Source organism: Malus domestica, chromosome 13, assembly GCF_042453785.1.
Source record: "Malus domestica chromosome 13, GDT2T_hap1".
NCBI classification, from domain to species: Eukaryota; Viridiplantae; Streptophyta; class Magnoliopsida; order Rosales; family Rosaceae; genus Malus; species Malus domestica.
In genome coordinates this window covers 21,733,612-21,753,504 of record NC_091673.1, presented here as the reverse complement: position 1 = coordinate 21,753,504, position 19,893 = coordinate 21,733,612, and the positions used below count along the sequence as shown (strand labels likewise).

Here is a 19,893-nt window from a genome sequence, read left to right as displayed (position 1 = left end):
TGCTTAAAGGAAACTTTTTTCTACACCGCTTACCTTCAAACAAGCAAAAAAGGTCAATGTATTTTTTTTAGGAGAAATTAGGTTCACATCCTTCTTTTTCCTATTCCATTGATTAAAATCCTATTTATTTTCAATTTTTTTTATCAAGGTCCTTGGGTATTAATAACATTATTAATTATTTGAATAATAAAATATTTTTATTTTTAAATATATTCCGTTAGTGTTAAAAATGTTACAATTAGTATATTTATATTTATAACTAAATTTTTATCATATATTTTTATTTTTAGTTTGTACCAATTTTTTTTTTTCATTTTTAATTTGTACCCATATATTAGTTTCTTTTTGTGCCCATATTTTTTAAAAGTTTTATTTGTGTTTTGTACCCATGTGTATTGTCACATCCCAGCCCGGGCCCCCATCACATCCCGGGCTCGACTCCACCGTAACACGATATTGTCCGTTTTGGGCCCCAACCATGCCATCACAGTTTTGTTTCTGGGAACTCACACGAGAACTTTCCAGTGGGTCACCCATCATAGGATTGCTCTCGCGCGAACTCGCTTAACTCTGGAGTTCCGACGGAACCCAAAGCCAGTGAGCTCCCAAAAGGCCTCATGCTAGGTAGAGATGAGAATATACATATAAGATTTATAGGATCTACTCCCCTAGGTGATGTGGGATGTTACAATCCACCCCCCTTAGGGGCCCGACATCCTCGTCGGCACACTTCTGGCCAAAGATTGACTCTGATACCAAATTGTCACATCCCGGGCTCGACTCCACCGTAACACGATATTGTCCTCTTTGGGCCCCGACCATGCTCTCACGGTTTTGTTTCTGGGAACTCACACGAGAACTTCCCAGTGAGTCACCCATCATGGGATTACTCTCGCGCGAACTAGCTTAACTTCGGAGTTCCGACGGAACCCGAAGCCAGTGAGCTCCCAAAAGGCCTCATGTTAGGTAGAGATGAGAATATACATATAAGGCTTACATGATCCACTCACTTGGGCAATGTGGGGTGTTACATGTATACCGTCACGTGACATTGTATATTTAATCAATAATAGAAAAATTACATATGGTATATTTATGTTTTATGCCTAAACTTTGTATCATATATTTATATTTTTAGTTTGTACCCACTTTTAATTTGCAACATTTTTTTTAAATTTGTAGTATTTTCTTCGTCGATATGCATCTGGTATGTCATGGTAAACTCAAAGAGGTTAAGGTGTTCAATCAGATCCTCCTTCCCGATATATAGTTGTAAGCCAAGCTTCTGCTTGGTCTTTGCTTGGAGGGGGTGTCAAGGATCCTCCTTGTAAGAAGGCCAGGCTTGGGCTGGTTTTAGTCAGGTATCTCAGCTTGACGTTCGGCTTTCAACTTGTTTACTTCCTCGAGGAGTTATAGGACAATGGGGTCCTGAATGAAGTCATGTACCGCAAAGTTTGATCGAAGGCATGTGGTTTTTCCTTGGACTTACCGTACTGGCTTCCAGGGCGTGCTTGTCGGAACACCTTTGAGTCCTCTTCCCCTCATGTTCATCTGGGACCTATCATTCATTCCCTAGATTGGTAGCTGGCCTAGGCCGTGGTAGGGGACTGAGTCTTTTAGAAACCTTTGGGTCATTAATCTTTGAGCTTATGTGGATGGGGTTCTCTCGACGTTGGCCCAAGAAGTCCCGACAGTCGCGATAAACAGCTTTTGATCCTTCCACTCCCTCTGCAAGGAGGTGCCTTCCTCCACTTCTCTTGCTTCGGGTCGAAGCAGCTAGGTTGAGAGAGGTCTTATGTTGATCACCACATTGATAAGTAGCTCGTTCCTCATCAGGAATATCCATGTTGAAGACCGGTGACCCTCCGTGTTGGGGAGCACCCAGATGATAGTTCACTTCCACAGGGGCGATGAGCTCGTGTGTTTGAGTATGCCTAGCCTCGTGGAGCATCTCAAAGAGCTTCTCATACTGCTTCTGAAGGACTTCGTTCTTCATTGCTATCTTATTGTTCTGAGCCTCTAGCTCTTCGACTTTAGCTTGAAGAGAAAACTTCTTTTGTTCATTCTTTCACTGCCTCGCACTAGGCGCGATGATGGGTGTTGTTCTGTGTATTGTGGCTTCATTCGCTCCCCATGTTGGAGAAGGATGCATGGCCAAAAGATAGCGTACGAATGGTGGAAACTAGCTTGACAAAGATGAAGAGAGTAGGAATAAGTATGTTTCCCACCAACGGCGCCAAATGTTGATGCACAAAATCAGCAAGGACTTTGGTACAACAGAAAGTGTCAAGTTTATGACTTTCGCTCGATTACTCTGGTCACTAGTGAGGATAAGTATGTAAAGAGATAGAGACAAGGAAGCAAACACAAATACATAGGTTCAAGCTCTCATTTAGAGGAGTTCTAGTGAATAGTTTAGTACAAATGACATTAGGGATTATTGTAGGAGAATGATCTCCTTTTATAAAAGAGAGTTTCTAGCTTTATTCTGACATTGACACGTGTCGTCCTGTGATTGGCCTCTGATGTTGACATGTGTCACGTTGTGATTGGCCTCCTAATGCGAAAATTAACTTAACACACAAATTAAACCCTCTTTTGACAATTGTAGTATATGTATAAGTAGGGATCGTTCTAGGCCGGGGATTATGAGGGATTACTAATTGATTCTAAACTGACTCAAAGACACAAAACAAACTTAAAAACAATAGGATAGATCAAAAGACACAAAACTAGTTCACAAGACTCAAAATAAGCTAAAAACACTCAAAATTGCCTAAAAACACCAACTAGGCAGTTTCTGACACTAAACACAATTTTGGACGAAAATAAGGTTTGGGCTTGACTCAAAACACTTAAAACACACAAAAAACAATTTGAAACAAGAAAGTAAAGCGGGGTTTTGTTTTGGACGAATTTAAAATAACAAAACAAATTGTAACTTATAAACAGGTTTGAAGACAATTTTAGGAAATTAGATGGGCTAGCTAGAGGCTTTTCCTCCACACATGAGATGTATGCAAACAACTCGATTTCCAGTTACTACTTCATTGAATTATGAACGACAATGCCCCAAATTAACCGTGACATCACTAGTTAACCCTAAGATTTTTCTTGTTTTATTGGATTGGATGACATCATTCGACAACCCAAAGTATTCTTCAAAAGTTCCCTACATGACATCATAATAGAGATACAATCAAAGATCATTACGTTCAATGAAAATCATAAGCATTGACAAAGCACTTGTAACTATGACATCATATCACTTATGCAAGGAATTAAACTTAATGCGATCGTGACCAACGACCTTCACTACATATGAATATGAGTTTGTAACGATTATGTGAAACTTCCTTATACTCTAGCATCAGATTTATGCATGCCAATTAAGTGTCGACCCTTAATCAACAAATACAAATAAGTTATCAATCAAACTGTTAAGCCAATTGCATTCACGATTCAAGAATTCATAACTGGAATTTATCAACTCATATTACACACATAATCATGGCTTTGAAATCATCCCTAGCCAAGAGGGGTTTAGCCACTCATGTTCACAGCAAAACGAAAGAAAAAGAATTTAAACATTGTAAATATAGAACGAATTACACCTAGAATGCTTCAACAATCAAGCTTGAACATCCAAGAGTGCTCCCTTCTTTCTTTACTCACGGCACAAGGTTTGGTGTATGGTTTGGGTGGTGATTTGTATGGAAGAATGGGTGAGAAGATGAATGGATGTGTAAGGATGAAGGTTGGCTACGACAATGAGTGTTTGGATGTGTTTTTGGATGTATTGAATGGTGGTGGAGGATGGATCAAAATCTGCCCTTATGGCTGTTACACACACTTCCTTTTATAGAAGGAGTGCACAACTAGGGAAAGAAAAAGGAATGGTATGGTGCATCAATGATTCAATGAAGGGGACATGAATGAGTGCAAGGTATGGAATGTGAAAGGTGAGGGATGGTGCGGTAATGATACAAAGAAGGGGACAAGGAATATTATGCACAGCTATGGAAGGAAAGTGAGTGGAATGGTGCAGAAATGAATGCAATGAGGGAACATGGATGGGTGTGCACGGCTTGGGAAAGGAAAGGTGAGGGATGATGCAGTAATGATTCAATGGAGTGGACAAGAATGAGTGCATGGCATGGAAGGGAAAGTGAGTGCAATGGTGCATGAAATCTGGATCAATGGAGGGGACAATGATGATGGCACGACATGGAAGGGAAATGTGGGGGATGGTGCAACAATGAGTGCATGGAGTGGACAAGAATATTGTGCACATGGTAGAGAAAGGAAAATGAGGTGAAATGGTGCAGAAAATAGGAAAGGGATTGGCTCCCTTGCACGGCAAGGAAGAAAGAAAGGGAAAGGAAAGGTGCGGCTCCCCCTTGGACTAAGATTAAAGTGTCCCAAATTGACTAGGAACCATAATTATGGCTGAAACCTTTGTAGATTAGGATTAGGAAACTTTGACTTGGTCAATCCTTTTTCTTCTTGGATTCCTTTTCCTTCCTTGACTTGAATTAATTTTTCTTCCTCTCTTTAGTTGATTCCTAGCATGCTTTGGTCTTCAATTTCGTCCATCCCTCTTGCTTCATCCATGTGGTATTCATTCCAAGCCCAAAACTACTCCAAAATGCACCTTATTGCTTTATAAGGCCTATGGACCTACAAACACACGAAAATAGCTTAAAATACATAATTAACTAAGAAATAACAACATAAATGCACAAGAACAAGCTAATTATGTCGTATAAATATGCTCCTATCACCTTCTGGTAGGAGGGAAATTCTTGTGGGTCATTGACGGTATAATACTGATCGGTACTTAGTAGTTTCGGGATTGATCAAGTATGGTACAAACAATGTTCATTTGTTGATCTCATCAAACTCAATTATCTCCATCTTGTGTTTTTAGCATGTGAAAGTTGACATTGAACTTGTTTTCAGATAATTAAGGAATTGGGGGTGAGGTCGTTGGATAAAAGAGGAATGGTGGTAAGAGATAGTGATTGGGATGAGAAATGCACGTAGACAATAAAGAGAAGAAGAAAATGGATGTCTAGTTTTGAAAATGGCAAGTGAATTTTACTTGACACATGTAATAATCTTATTAGGTCACATAAGCAATTGGTACATGTTAATTATTATCCAAAGTTTTTGGTTTCTCGTGTGGGAGACAAAGTGTGAACTAAAGTCACGTATCAATCATTTTAATGTATCGAGTATTTTGATTAAACAAATCATAGTCATCGGTTATTAGTTTTAGCGTAACGTCTGACATATGAACAACGTCAATACTTTTAGGTCTCAGCCGAACAATAAACTTCACATGGTATATAAAGTTTCTCCAACTCAAAACAAGTGCAATTGAGGCCAGATAAGAGCAACTCCAGTGTAGGAGCCCTCATCCCAGGCTATTCACTATTTAATCCACCCAGTGAACAGTAACTGCCCTTAATGAACAGTAATTGTCGTGGCAATTGCCTTTTGCATCTGCACCTCTGCACTGAATAGTCCTGGCAATTGGTAATAAAATATTATTATTTATTTATAAACTAATACATAATAATTTTACTTGTAATTTCGGATAAGATTTTTAATCGTTCTCATTGCGCCACGTGTCATTATCCGAAAAGCCAATAACAATAAAATATTTGTATTTTTTTATTTATAAAATAATTCAAAATAATTTTATTTGTAATTTCGGATAAGATTTTTAATCGTTGTCGTTACGCCACGTGTCATTATCCGCAAAGAAAATTATTGGTGATGGATTTCCGATAAGATTTTTAATCGTTGTCATTGCGCTACGTGTCATTATCTGAAAAGACAATTATTGGTGATGGATTTCCAATAAGATTTTTAACCAACACATCGTGCAACGTGTCATAATCCGAGTACAATCTTTTAGGCTAGATTTCCACCAAAGTTTTAACGAATGATAGCATGCCACGTGGCATTATCTACAACCTAATCCTTTCTGAATCCTCCATATAATCCACCATCCATCCTCAGAAATCTCACACCAATTTTCTCAAGATCTCTATCATTATTCATAGTTTATGCTTCCTTTTTCACCAAAATCCCTATCATTATTCATAGTTTCTGCTTCATTATTCACCAAACTCTCTATCATTATTCATAGTTTTTGCTTCCTTCTTACAATGTCTTTTTCTTCTTCTTCAAAGATGATGTGGGAAATCGATCAAGAAGAGGAAGAATTGTTTAACCAATCAGAAGGAATGTTCAATGCTGGTGATTGGGCCCAAAATGAGATGAAAGAGGATAACGAGCGTAGACGGAGAGATGACGAATCAAGAATGGCAGGAGTCTCAAACTCCCGTCGAGTCATCCAAGTTGTGACTCAGATCTGCAGGCCTAACCGTGTTGTAAACATTGATAGAAACAGGCAACGACGAGGTGAAGAGCTATTGGACGATTATTTTGTCCGTAACAGTGCATTCCCTGATATGTACTTTCGACGTCGTTTTGGAATGGAATGACATTTGTTCAACAAAATCATGGGCGCTATTTGCAACCATGATTCTTACTTTATGCAAAAGTCGAATGCTTTTGGTGCTATGGGTCTCCTGCTTGAGCAAAATATTACTGCTGCCTTGAGGATGCTTGCATATGGAGCAGCTACAGACCAAGTGGACGAGATAACGATGATGGGAAAATCAACCATTCTTGAGTCCTTAATGAGGTTTTGCTCGGCAATCGAATCTGTCTACACCGCAGAGTACCTCCGGAGACCTACTCATATGGACTTGGAAACGCTTTTAAAGAAGGGCGAGATGCGAAGTTTTCCAGGGATGATTGGAAGCATTGATTGTATGCACTGGACTTGGAAAAACTGTCCAAGTGCATGGCAAGACGCTTATGGGGACAAAAAAAGGATTAAAAAGTATCATTTTGGAGGCGATGGCATCTTTTGATACATGGATTTGGCACGCCTTTTTCGGGGTTCCAGGAGCTCAAAATGATCTCAATGTCCTTGCCCAATCCCCAATGTTCAACGAAGTCCTGCAAGGAAATGCACCAAAAGTCACATACTAGGTCAACGGACATAAGTACGATGGGCCATACTACCTAGTATACGGCATTTACCCAAGGTGGGAATCGTTTGTCAAAACAATGCCATGTCCACGAAGTGCAAAGGAAAAATACTTTGCAAGCTGTCAGGAAGGATGCAGGAAAGATGTGAAGCGTTGTTTTGGTTTACTCCAAGCTCGCTAGGCTATTGTTAGAGGTGCTGCCAGAATGTTTGATGTAGAGTTGCTTTGATCCATCATAATGACGTGCATCAATCTTCACAACATGATTGTGGAAGATGAGTACGATTATGATGTCGTTGATGAATATGAGCCAGAAACGATGAACAATTCCAGAACACAAATATATTGTGCTCATGATGCCACCGAAGAACCCGTGCAACACGAGCCATTACAAAGGGATGGACGTTACAATGATAGGGTCATTCAACGATATACTGCACTTCAAAGGTCATATATGCACAATGCCCACCAAATGACTTGATAGAGCACCAGTGGGAATTAAGGGGTGCTGAAGATACTTAAGTTCATTAGTGTTTGTTTTTATTTGTTGTGTTTATTTTATTTTATGTGGTGTGTTTTTTTAGTTCATTTAGTGAGTTGAAATGTAATTTTGGTATGTTGATGTAATTTTATTTGGTGTGTTTTTTGGGTGTGTTGATGTTATTTTATTTGGTGTGTTTAAATGTGTTTTGAATAAAGTACTAAATTAAATAAATTGGAAACAACATAAAGTACTAAATTCAATAAATAACCAAATTAAATAAATATACTCTTAGTTTAAATAAAGTACTAAATTCAATAAATTGGAAACAACATAAAGTACTCTATTCAATGAATAAGAAATTACAACCCGAATTGATTGGAAAATTATGAGTTCGTGAACGGATAATCATCACCTAACCAATTTGTCGTGCTAGGATGATCTTATCTTGTTGTGCTAGGATGATCTTCTGTTGTCGTGCTAGGACCATCTCCTCTTACTCTCGCTTCTCTTGCACGCCTCCTTCGCCTCACGTCCGCTTTCTCTGACTTCCAAAAATATTTAGGGTTTAGAGACTTCCCTTCTAAAGGCTCCTTCATAATGTTACGATCTTGTTCAGCCATTCTTTTTTTCTCTTCTATGTTCCCTTTCCTGCCGAAGTAGTTCTCTTTCTCTCTCATTAGCTTCAAATTTTTTCTCAAAAGCTGCAACTTTTGCATCCTCTCTGGCCTTATCAGCCTCACATTTAGCCATTTCTCGGGCCACAGTCAATTCACCTTGGTGGGCAAGGTCTTCCATATACTTTGCATAAGCATTCTTGGCAGCATTACATTTTCTCTTTGAAGCCTGCTTACCTTGAGGCCTAATTGGAAAACGGGTCAACCCCGACGTTTGTTCAACGGGGGGCGTTTCAGACACTTCTTCTGCATCATCTTCACCATGATCATGCGAGGCATGATTGGGTCTAGAGTGTAGATGAGTGCTGTTCATGAAAACTTCTGAACTGACAGGCACAACTCTGAATTTAGGACAATCTTTAATAATATTCCAACATTCAAACCGGGTGAATGTTTTGTTTTTGCTTTTGGCACCATACTAAGCTTGTGCTTGAAGTTCCTACACAATGCGGGAGAATAAATAATTATAATGAGAATAGGTAACAAATTATTATAATGAAAGTAGGTAACAAATAAATAATACAAACAAATAAGTATAATGAAAATAGGTAACAAATAAATAATACAAACAAATAATTATAATGAAAGTAGGTAACAAATAAATAATACAAACAAATAATTATAATGAAAATAGGTAACAAATAAATAATACAAATAAATAATTATAATGAAAGTAGGTAACAAAGAAATAATACAAACAAATAATTATAATGAAAGTAGGTAACAAATAAATAATACAAACAAATAATTATAATGAAAGTAGCTAACAAATAAATAATACAAACAAATAATTATAATGAAAGTAGCTAACAAATAATTATAATGAAAGTAGCTAACAATTAAATAATATATTGTTACCTGATCCGCTAAATTTTCCCCACTTCGAAGATTACGACTAGCTTGTGCCAAGGCGTCTCTCCACGTACTAAACGCTTGGCTAAGTAATTTCTAACAACTGGACATCGATTCTTTAGTTCTTTGCCCACCCATTTTCTCAAGATAATTAGTATGAATAAGACTCCACATTTCTCGCAACTGCATCTCATTACCCATAAGCGAATCATGAGTAACTTGAACCCAGCTAGTACACAACACAACATCTTCAAGAAGCGTCCAATTCGTACCTGCTTGAGTAGTCATTTTGTTGGAAAAAAATTGGATTCAAACATTGAGAGAAAGATAGGAATGTGGTTGAAAGTAGTTGAGAAAATATGAAATTGTGGTGTAAGGTAGAAGATAATGAGAATGTATTTATAGAAAAGGAAAATCAATTTTTTAATTTATAATTTTTCGGATTTTAAAGAATTTTTTACATTCTTTTAAATTTTTTTATTCACCTAATTAATCTCTGCCGTTGGATTTAAAAAAAAAATTGAATTCCAACATTCCAGATTGTGCCACGTGGCACAACGGTAACATTTCAGAAATTTTAACTGTTTTTTCTTTTTTCTTTTTAATTTACAAAGCCTAATAACGTGGACTGCTAATCTTAGATCAAACAGATGAAATTAAATGAGATTTTTAAATGTTTTTTACCGTTGGAAATCCAATGGTCCATAAAATAAGGCCATTTCAATCGAACAGACATGGGAAAGCCACGTGGCTTCCCCAACGGTAACATTTCAAAACAGGCGTCGCGGGCCCTATCCTTGTTTTTTTGTCGAAACACGCGCGCCTATGCGCGCGTGATACGCACGCGCCTGACGCAGCCCTCGGGCTGGCAATAGACGCTGGGCCTGTTCCTCGGGCCTCGCCTGTCACTCGAGCTACCCAATGCTAGACCCTATCCCCCCAACAATTTGGTCATGTTTGAATGCCTGGCCCCCGAGCAACCTCCCCTACTGAAGTTGCTCTAAGAAATCGTACATCTAAATTGGTACAAATGATTTACAGAGCCTTTAGGGTGCGTTTGGTACGTGGGATGGGACGGAACAGAATGAGACGGACGCGTTCCGTCCCATATTTGGTGCACTAAAATTATGTGGAGCGCGTGTCCCACAGAACGAAAATAGGTTAAATTTTGGTTTTCCCTCCCCACCTGAACGGGTTTTTCCATCCCGTGGAACACAAAAATCATAAAATTTAAGACAAAAATACCCCTTAGCCTTTTCAATATTTACACCTAAATCATACAACAAACCCTATTCTTCCTCTTCCTCTTCTTTGCCGTAAGTTCTATCATCTTCCTCTTCTCTGCCGTTGAAGTTCTTCATCCCTACATCTCCCCTTCGCAACCTTCCTCCTCATCCTCTTCTGTGTGCCTCTCCGTGAACTTCTCTGCATCTCCGTTCCAAGTTCGATCTGCATTCAGAGGTATCTCTCTATCTGGATTCATTTTTTTCAGTGTTCAAGTTTCAATTTTTATGTGCTGAAATCTACAAATCTGATGTCTTTGGGTTTTGTTGGATTGGATTATGTTTTGGATTTTCCTCTGTTGGATTGGGTTCTGTTGGATTTTTTTCAGTGTTCAAGTTTCGATTTTTATGTGCTGAAATCTACAAATCTTATGTCTTTGGGTTCTGTTAGATTGGATTCTGTTGGATCGATCATGAGTAGCTGAATAAGTGTGTATAGATATAAATGCTTAAGGAGGAAATAGAAGGAAAAATAAAAATGTTTATGGATGGCATCTGAGCATTAGGGGGTTTAGTATGATATGAACTATATCAAGATATGAACTATATCAAGGTATGAATCTCTGGCTCATTTCATTTCTGTTCATATTTATTTATTTATTTGAATCATTACATTTATGTGGGGATTTCAGCTCTAATGTATTAGAAATTTTCTGTTTTGGATATGAATTTTCAATGGGCTATTTGAGTGGGATTAATAAATTCATAACCTATTAAGTTATGGGTAAATTGGGGTTAATTCACTTAATTATGAGATCTGCTAGTTAATGGTGTGAAGTACTAGTTACTACAGTTGTATTTGTTTGTAGTGATTTGGGTCCAATAAAGCTGACATTTAAACTTAAATCTTGAATAGGACGTGTCAAACTGTTTTTATAGTGTCGGTTCTGTATCGTTTTAATGATGTTGGGCATAGCAGTGGTCAAGTGCTCTTCACAACCTTGAATCATGGGATGTGTTCATTGCAGTTGCTTGAAGTTGGAATGATTCATAGTTTTGTTTGCAGTTTGAGATTTGTATATCTCAATGGCTGAAAATTGAATTAGAATGTGAGAAAGATCGAAAATGACTTGTAGAGAGGCGATGAATTCATTGTGCATCTTTTCCTGATCAACAATGAATTTATTAATGTTCTCTGTTTAGGGTAGATAGTGTTGCCTGTTAAGCATCCATGATTCTACCCTTGTCTCCGTGTATCCTGTATAGTCAATGCATGTAGGGTGATCATGTGGTTCAATGTCTTATTTCTGAGATATATTGTTTTTCTTTCATTTGTGACCTGATTAAGTAACTCGGGGATGCATATTTCTTTGTGCATCTCCGCTTCCTGGAGCCTTAACATTAAGTTGTTCTGTTTTAATGCATGTTTGCTTATGGCAGGAAAGCTGGAGAAGGCCCAATGGTATTGATTCACGTGTCAGGCGAAAGTTCAAGGGATGTGCATTGATATCCAACATTGGCTATGTGTCAGAATTTTGGGAGAAATTTTATTCAGGATGCTACTTTTGTTTTCGATTTGGTACTGTTGAATTTTATTCAGAATTTTACTAATCTAGTCATCTTAGACGACATGAAGTTCTACCAATTTGTTTGATTTTGCCATTTTACTGCAGTTCCTCGAGTAAATTTTCAGTTTTTATTACCTGTTTTCACTTTTACTATCTAGTGTCGCTTTTGAAGCAGCATATTTTGCCAAACAAAATGAATCCAATCGAATTATCTATGTTTTCCATTGCTGTATCCGTGATTTATGCTATAATTTGGTTTAACTTGGTTGTTCACCTCTCTTGGGACTGCCTTTCTAGGAAGCAATTATGTGCATGCTTGCTTCTACTAGAACGGTAGAAATGCTTATCTCAATATAAGGTTAGTTCATGGGAGAAAAACAAATAATGAATAAGTATATATGTGTTCAAATATGAAAAAGTTAAAAAAATAAAAAAATAAAAAATAATTGTCCCGTCCCGTACCATACATAAATGTTGTACCAAACAACAGATAGAACATGGATAATTTAGTCATTTACCTTTTGATTCTGTTCCGTTCATGCGCTTACCAAACGCAGAATGGAACAACAATTCCGTTCCGTCCTGCGCATACCAAACATAACACGGAACATCTATTTTGTCCCGTCCCATCTCATCCCGTCCGGTTTGATTCCGTCTCGTCTGCATACCAAACGGTACCTTACAACCTCGTTTGACAAAATTCAAAACGCGTGCCGTTGACACTCCACGACACCACAGCTGAGGTCACAAGGCCAAGGGCATTGTCGTCCAACAAACAACTTCCCCTAGGTTCCTAGCCGCCTAGCAACCCCCCTCCTCTCCCTCCTCTGTCCAATGCCCATCAGAGAAACCCAAGACGGAATTTTCCAAATCCAAATTCCACGGCCACACGCACAGAGGCTCGGACACTCTCCCCTCCCAATTTCCCCTCCCCGCCGACCGGAGATCTCGCCGCCTCGCTCCCCCACCGCCCTACGTCGCGCTCGCCGAAACCGAATCCACCCCCCCAGCTCAGTTCAATTCAGTTCGATTCTAACGCCCCTGCTATTCAATTTACACTTTCCACGGCGTCATGATCTGCATGTGAAAATTTGACTGGATTTTTAAGCTATCAATTTGAATTTACCCGTAGAATGCCGGAAAAGCTGAGATTATGACATTTTCCCGGGAAAATTATGAGGGCAGGTTCTTTGTGGGCCGACGAGCCCAATTCTCCGTTCACCTCTGTCCCGCGCGTACCTCAGCCCAATCCGTGCAAGCACAGGTGAATCTTGGACTTTGTTGTTGAATATTGGTGGGAGTTCGATGAGTTTTTGTGTAATTCAGTTACCAAATTGGTGCCTTGTGGTTTAATGCTTTTGCAAATTATATGTGTTCATGCTTTGACGTTGTGGTTTTTGCATGGTGATCATAATTGAATTAGTTCCAATCCGAATTGGGTTTTCAATTGATTTGCTATTCTCGAAATTGGTTCGAATTTAGGAAGAATTTTTTTTTAGATTGAGGAGGTACCGAGGTATTGTTTTTGGTTGATGTTATTTTAAGTACTCTTCGTGCTTTGGGAAATGGTTTCGGTGTTGATTTTGTAAATTCGGATTGGAATATTTATTGGGACTGATTTTGGATTTGAAACTGATTTGCACGCATCTGATGTTAACTGGCAGTGGTAGCAATGTTCTGAGACTGTTAGCACAGAGAGAGGTTTCTCCGCAGACGAAACATTGGTCAAAGAAGCTATGGGGGGAACCTTCTAAGTCTAATTCTGATTCCGTTGGCCCAAAGTTTGAAGCAGCTAGAGATGCTAGACACAGCCTTATCTCATGGTAACCTGCCAATTCATTTAGTCGTTCTCTCTTTATTTTCTTGCAACAAAACAGAAGCAAACTGTTTTTTTTCCTAGTTGTTTGAATTATTTTGCATTCGGTTAGATCTTCCTATTCATGGTTTGTCTTGATATTGAATTGCCTTCAGGGTGGAGGCAGAGTCACTCCAGCATTTGTCTGCCAAATATTGTCCGCTTGTGCCTCCTCCACGGTCAACTATTGCAGCAGCCTTCAGCCCTGATGGAAGGACACTGGCCTCAACTCAGTAAGTCCTGCTATGTATATATATCTTGGCCTGGTGTAGGGTTTGGCTAAAGCTTAGTGTTGAGTTATATTTATTCTAAGATTGTATCATTTATTAAATTTCAATTGCAACTGTAACTGCAGCGGAGACCATACGGTTAAGATTATTGATTGCCAAACTGGGATTTGCTTAAAGGTCTTGAGTGGTCACCGTAGGACACCGTGGGTGGTAAGTCTACAACACTCGATATTTTGACTCTGAAATTTTTTGTTTTGTTAGAATACTTGACTTTGATTGTTAGCTTCTTGCTTCAGCTTGCTGCAAGATGCCGTGAACAATTTTGTAAACAGAACCTCAAGAGATTTAGTGAAACAATGAAGCTTATTTTTCATCCATATTCTTAGAATACAATCTATGCTTAGGATGCTAAAATTCTCTCTGCAAGAAGTTTTATGCTTTCATCAAAAGTCTTTGGGTTGTGTTATCCTAAACTTTTTGTTGATGTTGCCGCTTTAATCTAGTTGTTTTATTCATAAACAAACTTGCTGGTTACCAGATCTGACACTTAAGCATAGCTACTGGATACATTTCATTAGCTTGCTGTGCTTTTCTCACCAGCTGGTTGTGCTTTTGCAGGTTAGGTTTCATCCCTTGTATCCAGACATATTGGCTAGTGGAAGTTTGGATCACGAAGTTCGCTTGTGGGATGCAAAAACGGCAGAGTGTTTAGGATCTCGTGATTTCTGTAAGTTTTAATGTGGATTATCAATCATTAAAACAAACACTTTATTCTTTTTTTATTAAGTTTGTGTCATGGATATGATTTTTAGTGCTTTTTTCTCCACACAGTGCGTCCTATTGCTTCCATAGCTTTCCATGCCCAAGGTGAGCTGCTTGCAGTTGCGTCAGGTCACAAGGTAAGTTTTTTTATTTGGAAATTTTAACTACCGATGCACAATTCTTATTAATGGCCTTAACCATTAAATCTTGCATTAGTTGTACATATGGCACTACAATAGGAGAGGGGAAACATCCTCCCCAACCATAGTACTGAAGACACGGCGTTCGCTCCGGGCTGTGCATTTTCACCCTCATGGAGCTCCTTTCCTTTTAACTGCTGAGGTAAGTTTTTGGGTAGTCATTTTTCTGTTTCTTTGTTTGTTACAAATATTAATCGTTTCTTTGATTAAATATATTTTAATCATGTCTTTTTCTTATTTGTAGGTGAATGACCTTGACTCCTCAGATTCCTCGATGACACTTGCAACTTCTCTGGGTTATTTGCGCTATCCTCCACCTACTGTATATTTGGCAGATGGTCAATCTAGTGATCGTTCTGGTTTGGTAGATGGACTACCTCTTATGTCTTTACCATTTCTGATATGGCCTTCATTTGATAGAGATAATGGGAGAATATCTATGCAGCGTAGTAACGTGGACATTGGTTCAAGTAGTGCGCTACAGCGAGTTGATCCTTCTGCTTCAGTGCGCTTGCTAACATATTCAACTCCTTCAGGGCAGTATGAACTTCTGCTGTCCCCAATTGAACCTAGTAGCTCTTCTCCAGCACCAGAAGAGACAGAAACTAATACTTTCTTGAATGAAATGGAAACTGAAGTTTCTCAACCTGCAGTGGACAGTTTAGAGGCTATGGAAGTGCAGCCTGAAGGGAGGAGCAATCATATTTTCCCATTTGGTGACTCAACATATTGGGAACTTCCTTTCTTGCAAGGGTGGTTAATTGGTCAGACCCAAGCTAGCCAACGGAATATGCGGCCGGTAAGTGATGCTACCCAAGATAATCCATCTGCACATGGTGAGATGGATAATCCAGCCATAACTTCTTCAGTAATACCAACCGGTGTGAACCAATCCAGGGTTACTGGAAGATCTAGTACCCGGCATCGTACTTCAAGAACTCATATGGTGTCGACAATTGGATCTAATGAAGGTGCTGGATTCAATAGTATTCCGCATGCTGAAAGTGAGCCTCAACCTGTTGTGAGCAGAATCCAATCTGAACTTGCCAACTCACTCGCTGCAGCAGCAGCTGCAGAGTTGCCTTGCACTGTGAAGCTCAGAATTTGGCCACATGATTTGAAAAATCCTTGTTCTCCCCTTGATGCAGAAAGATGTCGCTTAACCATTCCACATGCTGTACTTTGTAGGTAGTTTTCTTTCTGTTCTAAACTTTCATGGTACTTTATTGCTTTATTTACTTTTACATTGCTTTTAGCTTATTCGTAAGTCTTGCAAAACCAGTACATTCATAAAGGATGCAACATCAGTTGGTAGTTTGTGTATACTTTTTTTTTTGTCAAAGGCAGTTTGTTTTCACTGGATCTACACCTTTTTCAAACAAATATTTGATTAGTAGATGATCATGAAATGTTTGGCTATTTTTTCTTTTCTTTCTCTCCTTCAGCATTGCATGGTTGTTTGGACTTTAATAGTATTACTGGCCATATCTTTTTGGATTTTTACTTTGATAATTTGTTTCAGTGAGATGGGTGCCCATTTTTCCCCTTGCGGAAGGTTTTTAGCTGCATGTGTTGCATGTATGTTACCCCATATGGAAGCTGATCTTGGATTGCAGAGCCAGGTCAACCATGACGTGACAGGGGCATCAACTTCCCCAACTCGACATCCAATATCAGCTCACCATGTCGTGTATGAGCTCCGGATATATTCCCTTGAGGAAGCAACGTAAACCTTTAACTCCCTATAATATGTGTTATCTTTTCTTACCTCTCTTTTAGCTTTCCATATGCATTTTCCTTCTTTCTACAGCCTGATTTTCTTTTATTTATCTAGATTTGGAACGGTTCTTGCATCCCGGGCAATAAGAGCTGCCCACTGCCTAACATCTATTCAGGTCAGCTACATTTTGAAGATGTTTGACTTATTGGTTCATCTTAATCATTAGTTTCTCATTGATTTTCCAACCATTCTTTACTTGTTTAACTGTTTTCCCTAAGACTAAAGAAAATCTATAGTGGAAACTTAAATGTTTCATTTTAACTGAAAACTAAGGTTAGTAGCCCCATATGGAGTGCATCCCTTGAAATCTCAGCATAAGAGCTCAATAATTCATGCCAATGCTCAGCTTAGCTTTAGTTGAGTTAGAGACTCAGGAGTTATGATAAGATATCTGTTATGTGCTTAGAATGTAATAAATTGCATTTGCGGATAGAATGTAGTAAGTTGCATTTGCATATATTTTTGAAAAGGCATATAAAAGGTCGTACCCAGTGCACAAGGCTCCCGCTTTACGCAGGGTCTGGGAGAGGTGAATGTCGGCTAGCCTTACCCCCATTTATGGAGAGGCTGCTCCCAAGTCTTGAACCCGAGACCTACCGCTCATGGGCGAAGGCACTTGCCATCGCACCAAGTGCGACCTCTTTAAAAGGCATATGCCACCAGAAAATCTAAAGTTGAAGCATGGTGTTGTTATGTAGCGGTATATAAACACATACATACATAGGTATGTTATATGTATGGGGAATCTGTTATAGTTTGCCTTGTATTGTTGATGTGTGATCATGTTGTTTCAATATTCAATCCAACAGCTGATGGTATATGACTTAGATTTCCAATGCACTGCCATTATGATTAGAACAAATAAGCAATAAATTGATAATTTTTTTTATATGCAAAAGATTCATGACCTAATCATTTGAAGTTTTTTTTTTCCTTTATATTTCTTTTTGATCAAGCAAAGAATTTGTATTTTCATTGTACACTTATTCCATTTTGTTATTCCTTGATTTTTGTGGCAGTTCTCTCCTACGTCAGAGCATATATTACTTGCCTATGGTCGTCGTCACAGTTCACTTCTTAAGAGTGTTGTCATTGATGGAGAGACTACAGTGCCTATTTACACCATTCTGGAGGTAAGGTTTTTTAGTTGTCTTCCGCCCCTCCCTCTTCATTTTAGTTTTAACTTTTAAATATTAAAGTTAACTCTTTTTTTTTTTTCCTTCAAGTGTGTCTCATTTCAGAATGGGCGTTTCAATCAAATTTTAAAGTAACATACAGAAACTTATGTCAAATTTAATCTGCTTCTAATAAATAAATGGCAAGGATATGAAATTCTTATGAATTGTGGTTGAGACTAATGTATGCAACCTAAGTTAGATTGCACTAGTCTTAGAGTGGAAAAAGTGTGCTAGTGGCCTTATACTACAGTGGTGGAAAGGTGTTGAGCCCTTGCATGACGGTGTGTGGGTTCAAACCCCTCTGGTGGCTAATCTAACATCTAATCTAACAAAATCTATCGTTTGACAAAAAAAAAAAAAAAAAAAGAGTGGAAAAAATGAATTTGGTGCAAACTAAAAGTCATTTACAGCTGAACCCGTGTATGCAATAGATTTTATGTCAACTTTCTTATAAATTTGACGGTAGTTGTGCCTTGTGGTTCTACTGTGAGTCTGTGTGATATAAGCTTTTATGTGTTACAGTTGTTTTTGGTTGTCCTCTATTATGAGTGTTCATGTAACATTCTTAGTTGTTATTCAGGTCTACAGAATTTCTGATATGGAACTTGTGAGAGTTCTTCCTAGTGCAGAGGATGAGGTCAATGTAGCTTGCTTTCATCCTTCAGTTGGAGGTGGCCTCGTCTATGGAACCAAGGTAAGCAATTCAGTTTTTGTAAGCTTGTTTTAATTGTTTGGCCCCTCCGCCAATTTCCACAACTCACAATGTTTTCATGTTGTGAAATGCAGGAAGGGAAGTTAAGGATCCTCCAATATGATAGTTTTCATGGGACGAATCAGACAACATCCGCTTTTCTTGATGAAAACATGCTTGAGGTGCAACATGACCCCAGTGGACAGTTTATTTGTTTATTGTTCTTTATTTTTGTATGCAGTTATGCCTTCATGTTTTGGTTTTTAAGTTGCTGCAAAATCAAATCCTCCATCTTTAAATGTTTACTTACTTTTCTTAGCTGTTCATTCTCCTGATGTTACCAATCTATTTTTCTAGGTTCCGACATATGCCTTGGAATGCTAGGAACTAGCCATCATTTTCCACTTGTGAGACGAACCACTCAGCTTAGCCGGTCTGTTTCTCTTTTTGAAGATCTATTGCATTAAGATTTTGTTAAATTAATTTTACTTCCAGCATCAACGTGTAGGATGGATAACGTTTGGAGTATTATGCCTTTAATATTACACTTATTGTCTAGAGGTTGTGGTGATGTGTTGAGGTTTTTCTTGAGTATGGATTCCTCCTTTTTCTTTGGACATAGAAATTATAGGAGTGGCATGGATTGAATACGCTTGGTAGGTTTATAAGCTACGTCCTTAAGAAATAAGGTCTAATATTAGTTTACTTTCGGCTGGCTCCAGTTTCTTGGGGGAAGAAACTGACGATGGCCCTATGTTTTGCTTTCAGGATGAAATCACGGTGTATCCGTGAACCTGAAGATTGTGCCTGAATTACACAGAATTTGTATACGGATAACAGTTAACCCTGTACCTGACTGTTGCTTCTCCAGTCGAAGTGCCTGTGAAACGCTCCATTAAGAATTAAAAAAAAAAAAAATACAGCTTTGTAATATTTCTTTAATGTATGTTTAGAGTATATGTTGTTTAAATGACTAGGGAATGTAATTTAACAAGGGAACCGATGTTATTGTATATGTTAGGAATGTAATTGATTTTCTTTTGTCTGTCTTGAACAAAGGCATTGTGTGTGTTTAGGGGCCCTTGTATGTTGGCCTTCACTGTAAAAAGAAAGCAAGATTTCGAATCAATTTCGCTTTTTATCCATGTACCATCTTCCGTCGAATACTCTTATTCGAGCTTATAAACACGGAAATCCTTGAAACAAGGAATTGATCTTCCCTTGTTTTGATCATGTAAGCTCTGTGGATGTCATACATGTCACGCACGAACGATGATGCATCAGGTTAGGTTGGAACAGTTGTTCGTTTAGTCCCGTACCTCA

The 19,893-nt window shown here is 38.5% G+C and overlaps 2 protein-coding genes across 3 annotated transcripts; both read left to right on the top strand.

Annotated features, from left to right (window-relative positions):
* The first annotated feature begins 6,536 nt into the window (after nucleotides 1-6,536).
* Nucleotides 6,537-6,953, top strand: LOC139190863 (uncharacterized). The gene has a single exon (XM_070811351.1). The coding sequence runs from the start codon at nucleotides 6,537-6,539 to the stop codon at nucleotides 6,951-6,953; it is 417 nt and encodes a 138-aa protein (XP_070667452.1).
* Nucleotides 6,954-12,647: 5,694 nt separating this feature from the next.
* LOC103453501 (uncharacterized) lies at nucleotides 12,648-19,715 on the top strand. 2 transcript variants are annotated; one of them, XM_029090921.2, is made up of 16 exons: nucleotides 12,693-13,138; nucleotides 13,539-13,697; nucleotides 13,846-13,962; nucleotides 14,085-14,169; nucleotides 14,578-14,686; nucleotides 14,791-14,858; nucleotides 14,938-15,063; nucleotides 15,166-15,285; nucleotides 15,367-16,109; nucleotides 16,444-16,647; nucleotides 16,756-16,816; nucleotides 17,721-17,834; nucleotides 18,460-18,573; nucleotides 18,666-18,752; nucleotides 18,928-19,003; nucleotides 19,339-19,715. In XM_029090921.2, exons 1-15 carry the CDS (start codon nucleotides 13,050-13,052, stop codon nucleotides 18,952-18,954), a joined length of 2,223 nt encoding a protein of 740 aa, XP_028946754.1. In that variant the 5' UTR covers nucleotides 12,693-13,049; the 3' UTR covers nucleotides 18,955-19,003; nucleotides 19,339-19,715. The 2 variants fall into 2 exon arrangements, with proteins under 2 accessions (XP_008391264.1, XP_028946754.1); XM_008393042.4 differs by having other exon boundaries at nucleotides 12,648-13,138; nucleotides 15,166-16,109.
* Nucleotides 19,716-19,893: the final 178 nt, after the last annotated feature.

Coding starts and splice junctions, on each gene's coding strand:
- LOC139190863 (XM_070811351.1), top strand. CDS start 6,537: ATGGGCGCTATTTGCAACCATGATTCTTACTTTATGCAAAAGTCGAAT.
- LOC103453501 (XM_008393042.4), top strand. CDS start 13,050: ATGAGGGCAGGTTCTTTGTGGGCCGACGAGCCCAATTCTCCGTTCACC. Junction 14,170..14,577: donor ACCGTAGGACACCGTGGGTG/GTAAGTCTACAA, acceptor GTGCTTTTGCAG/GTTAGGTTTCATCCCTTGTA. Junction 14,859..14,937: donor CAGTTGCGTCAGGTCACAAG/GTAAGTTTTTTT, acceptor ATCTTGCATTAG/TTGTACATATGGCACTACAA.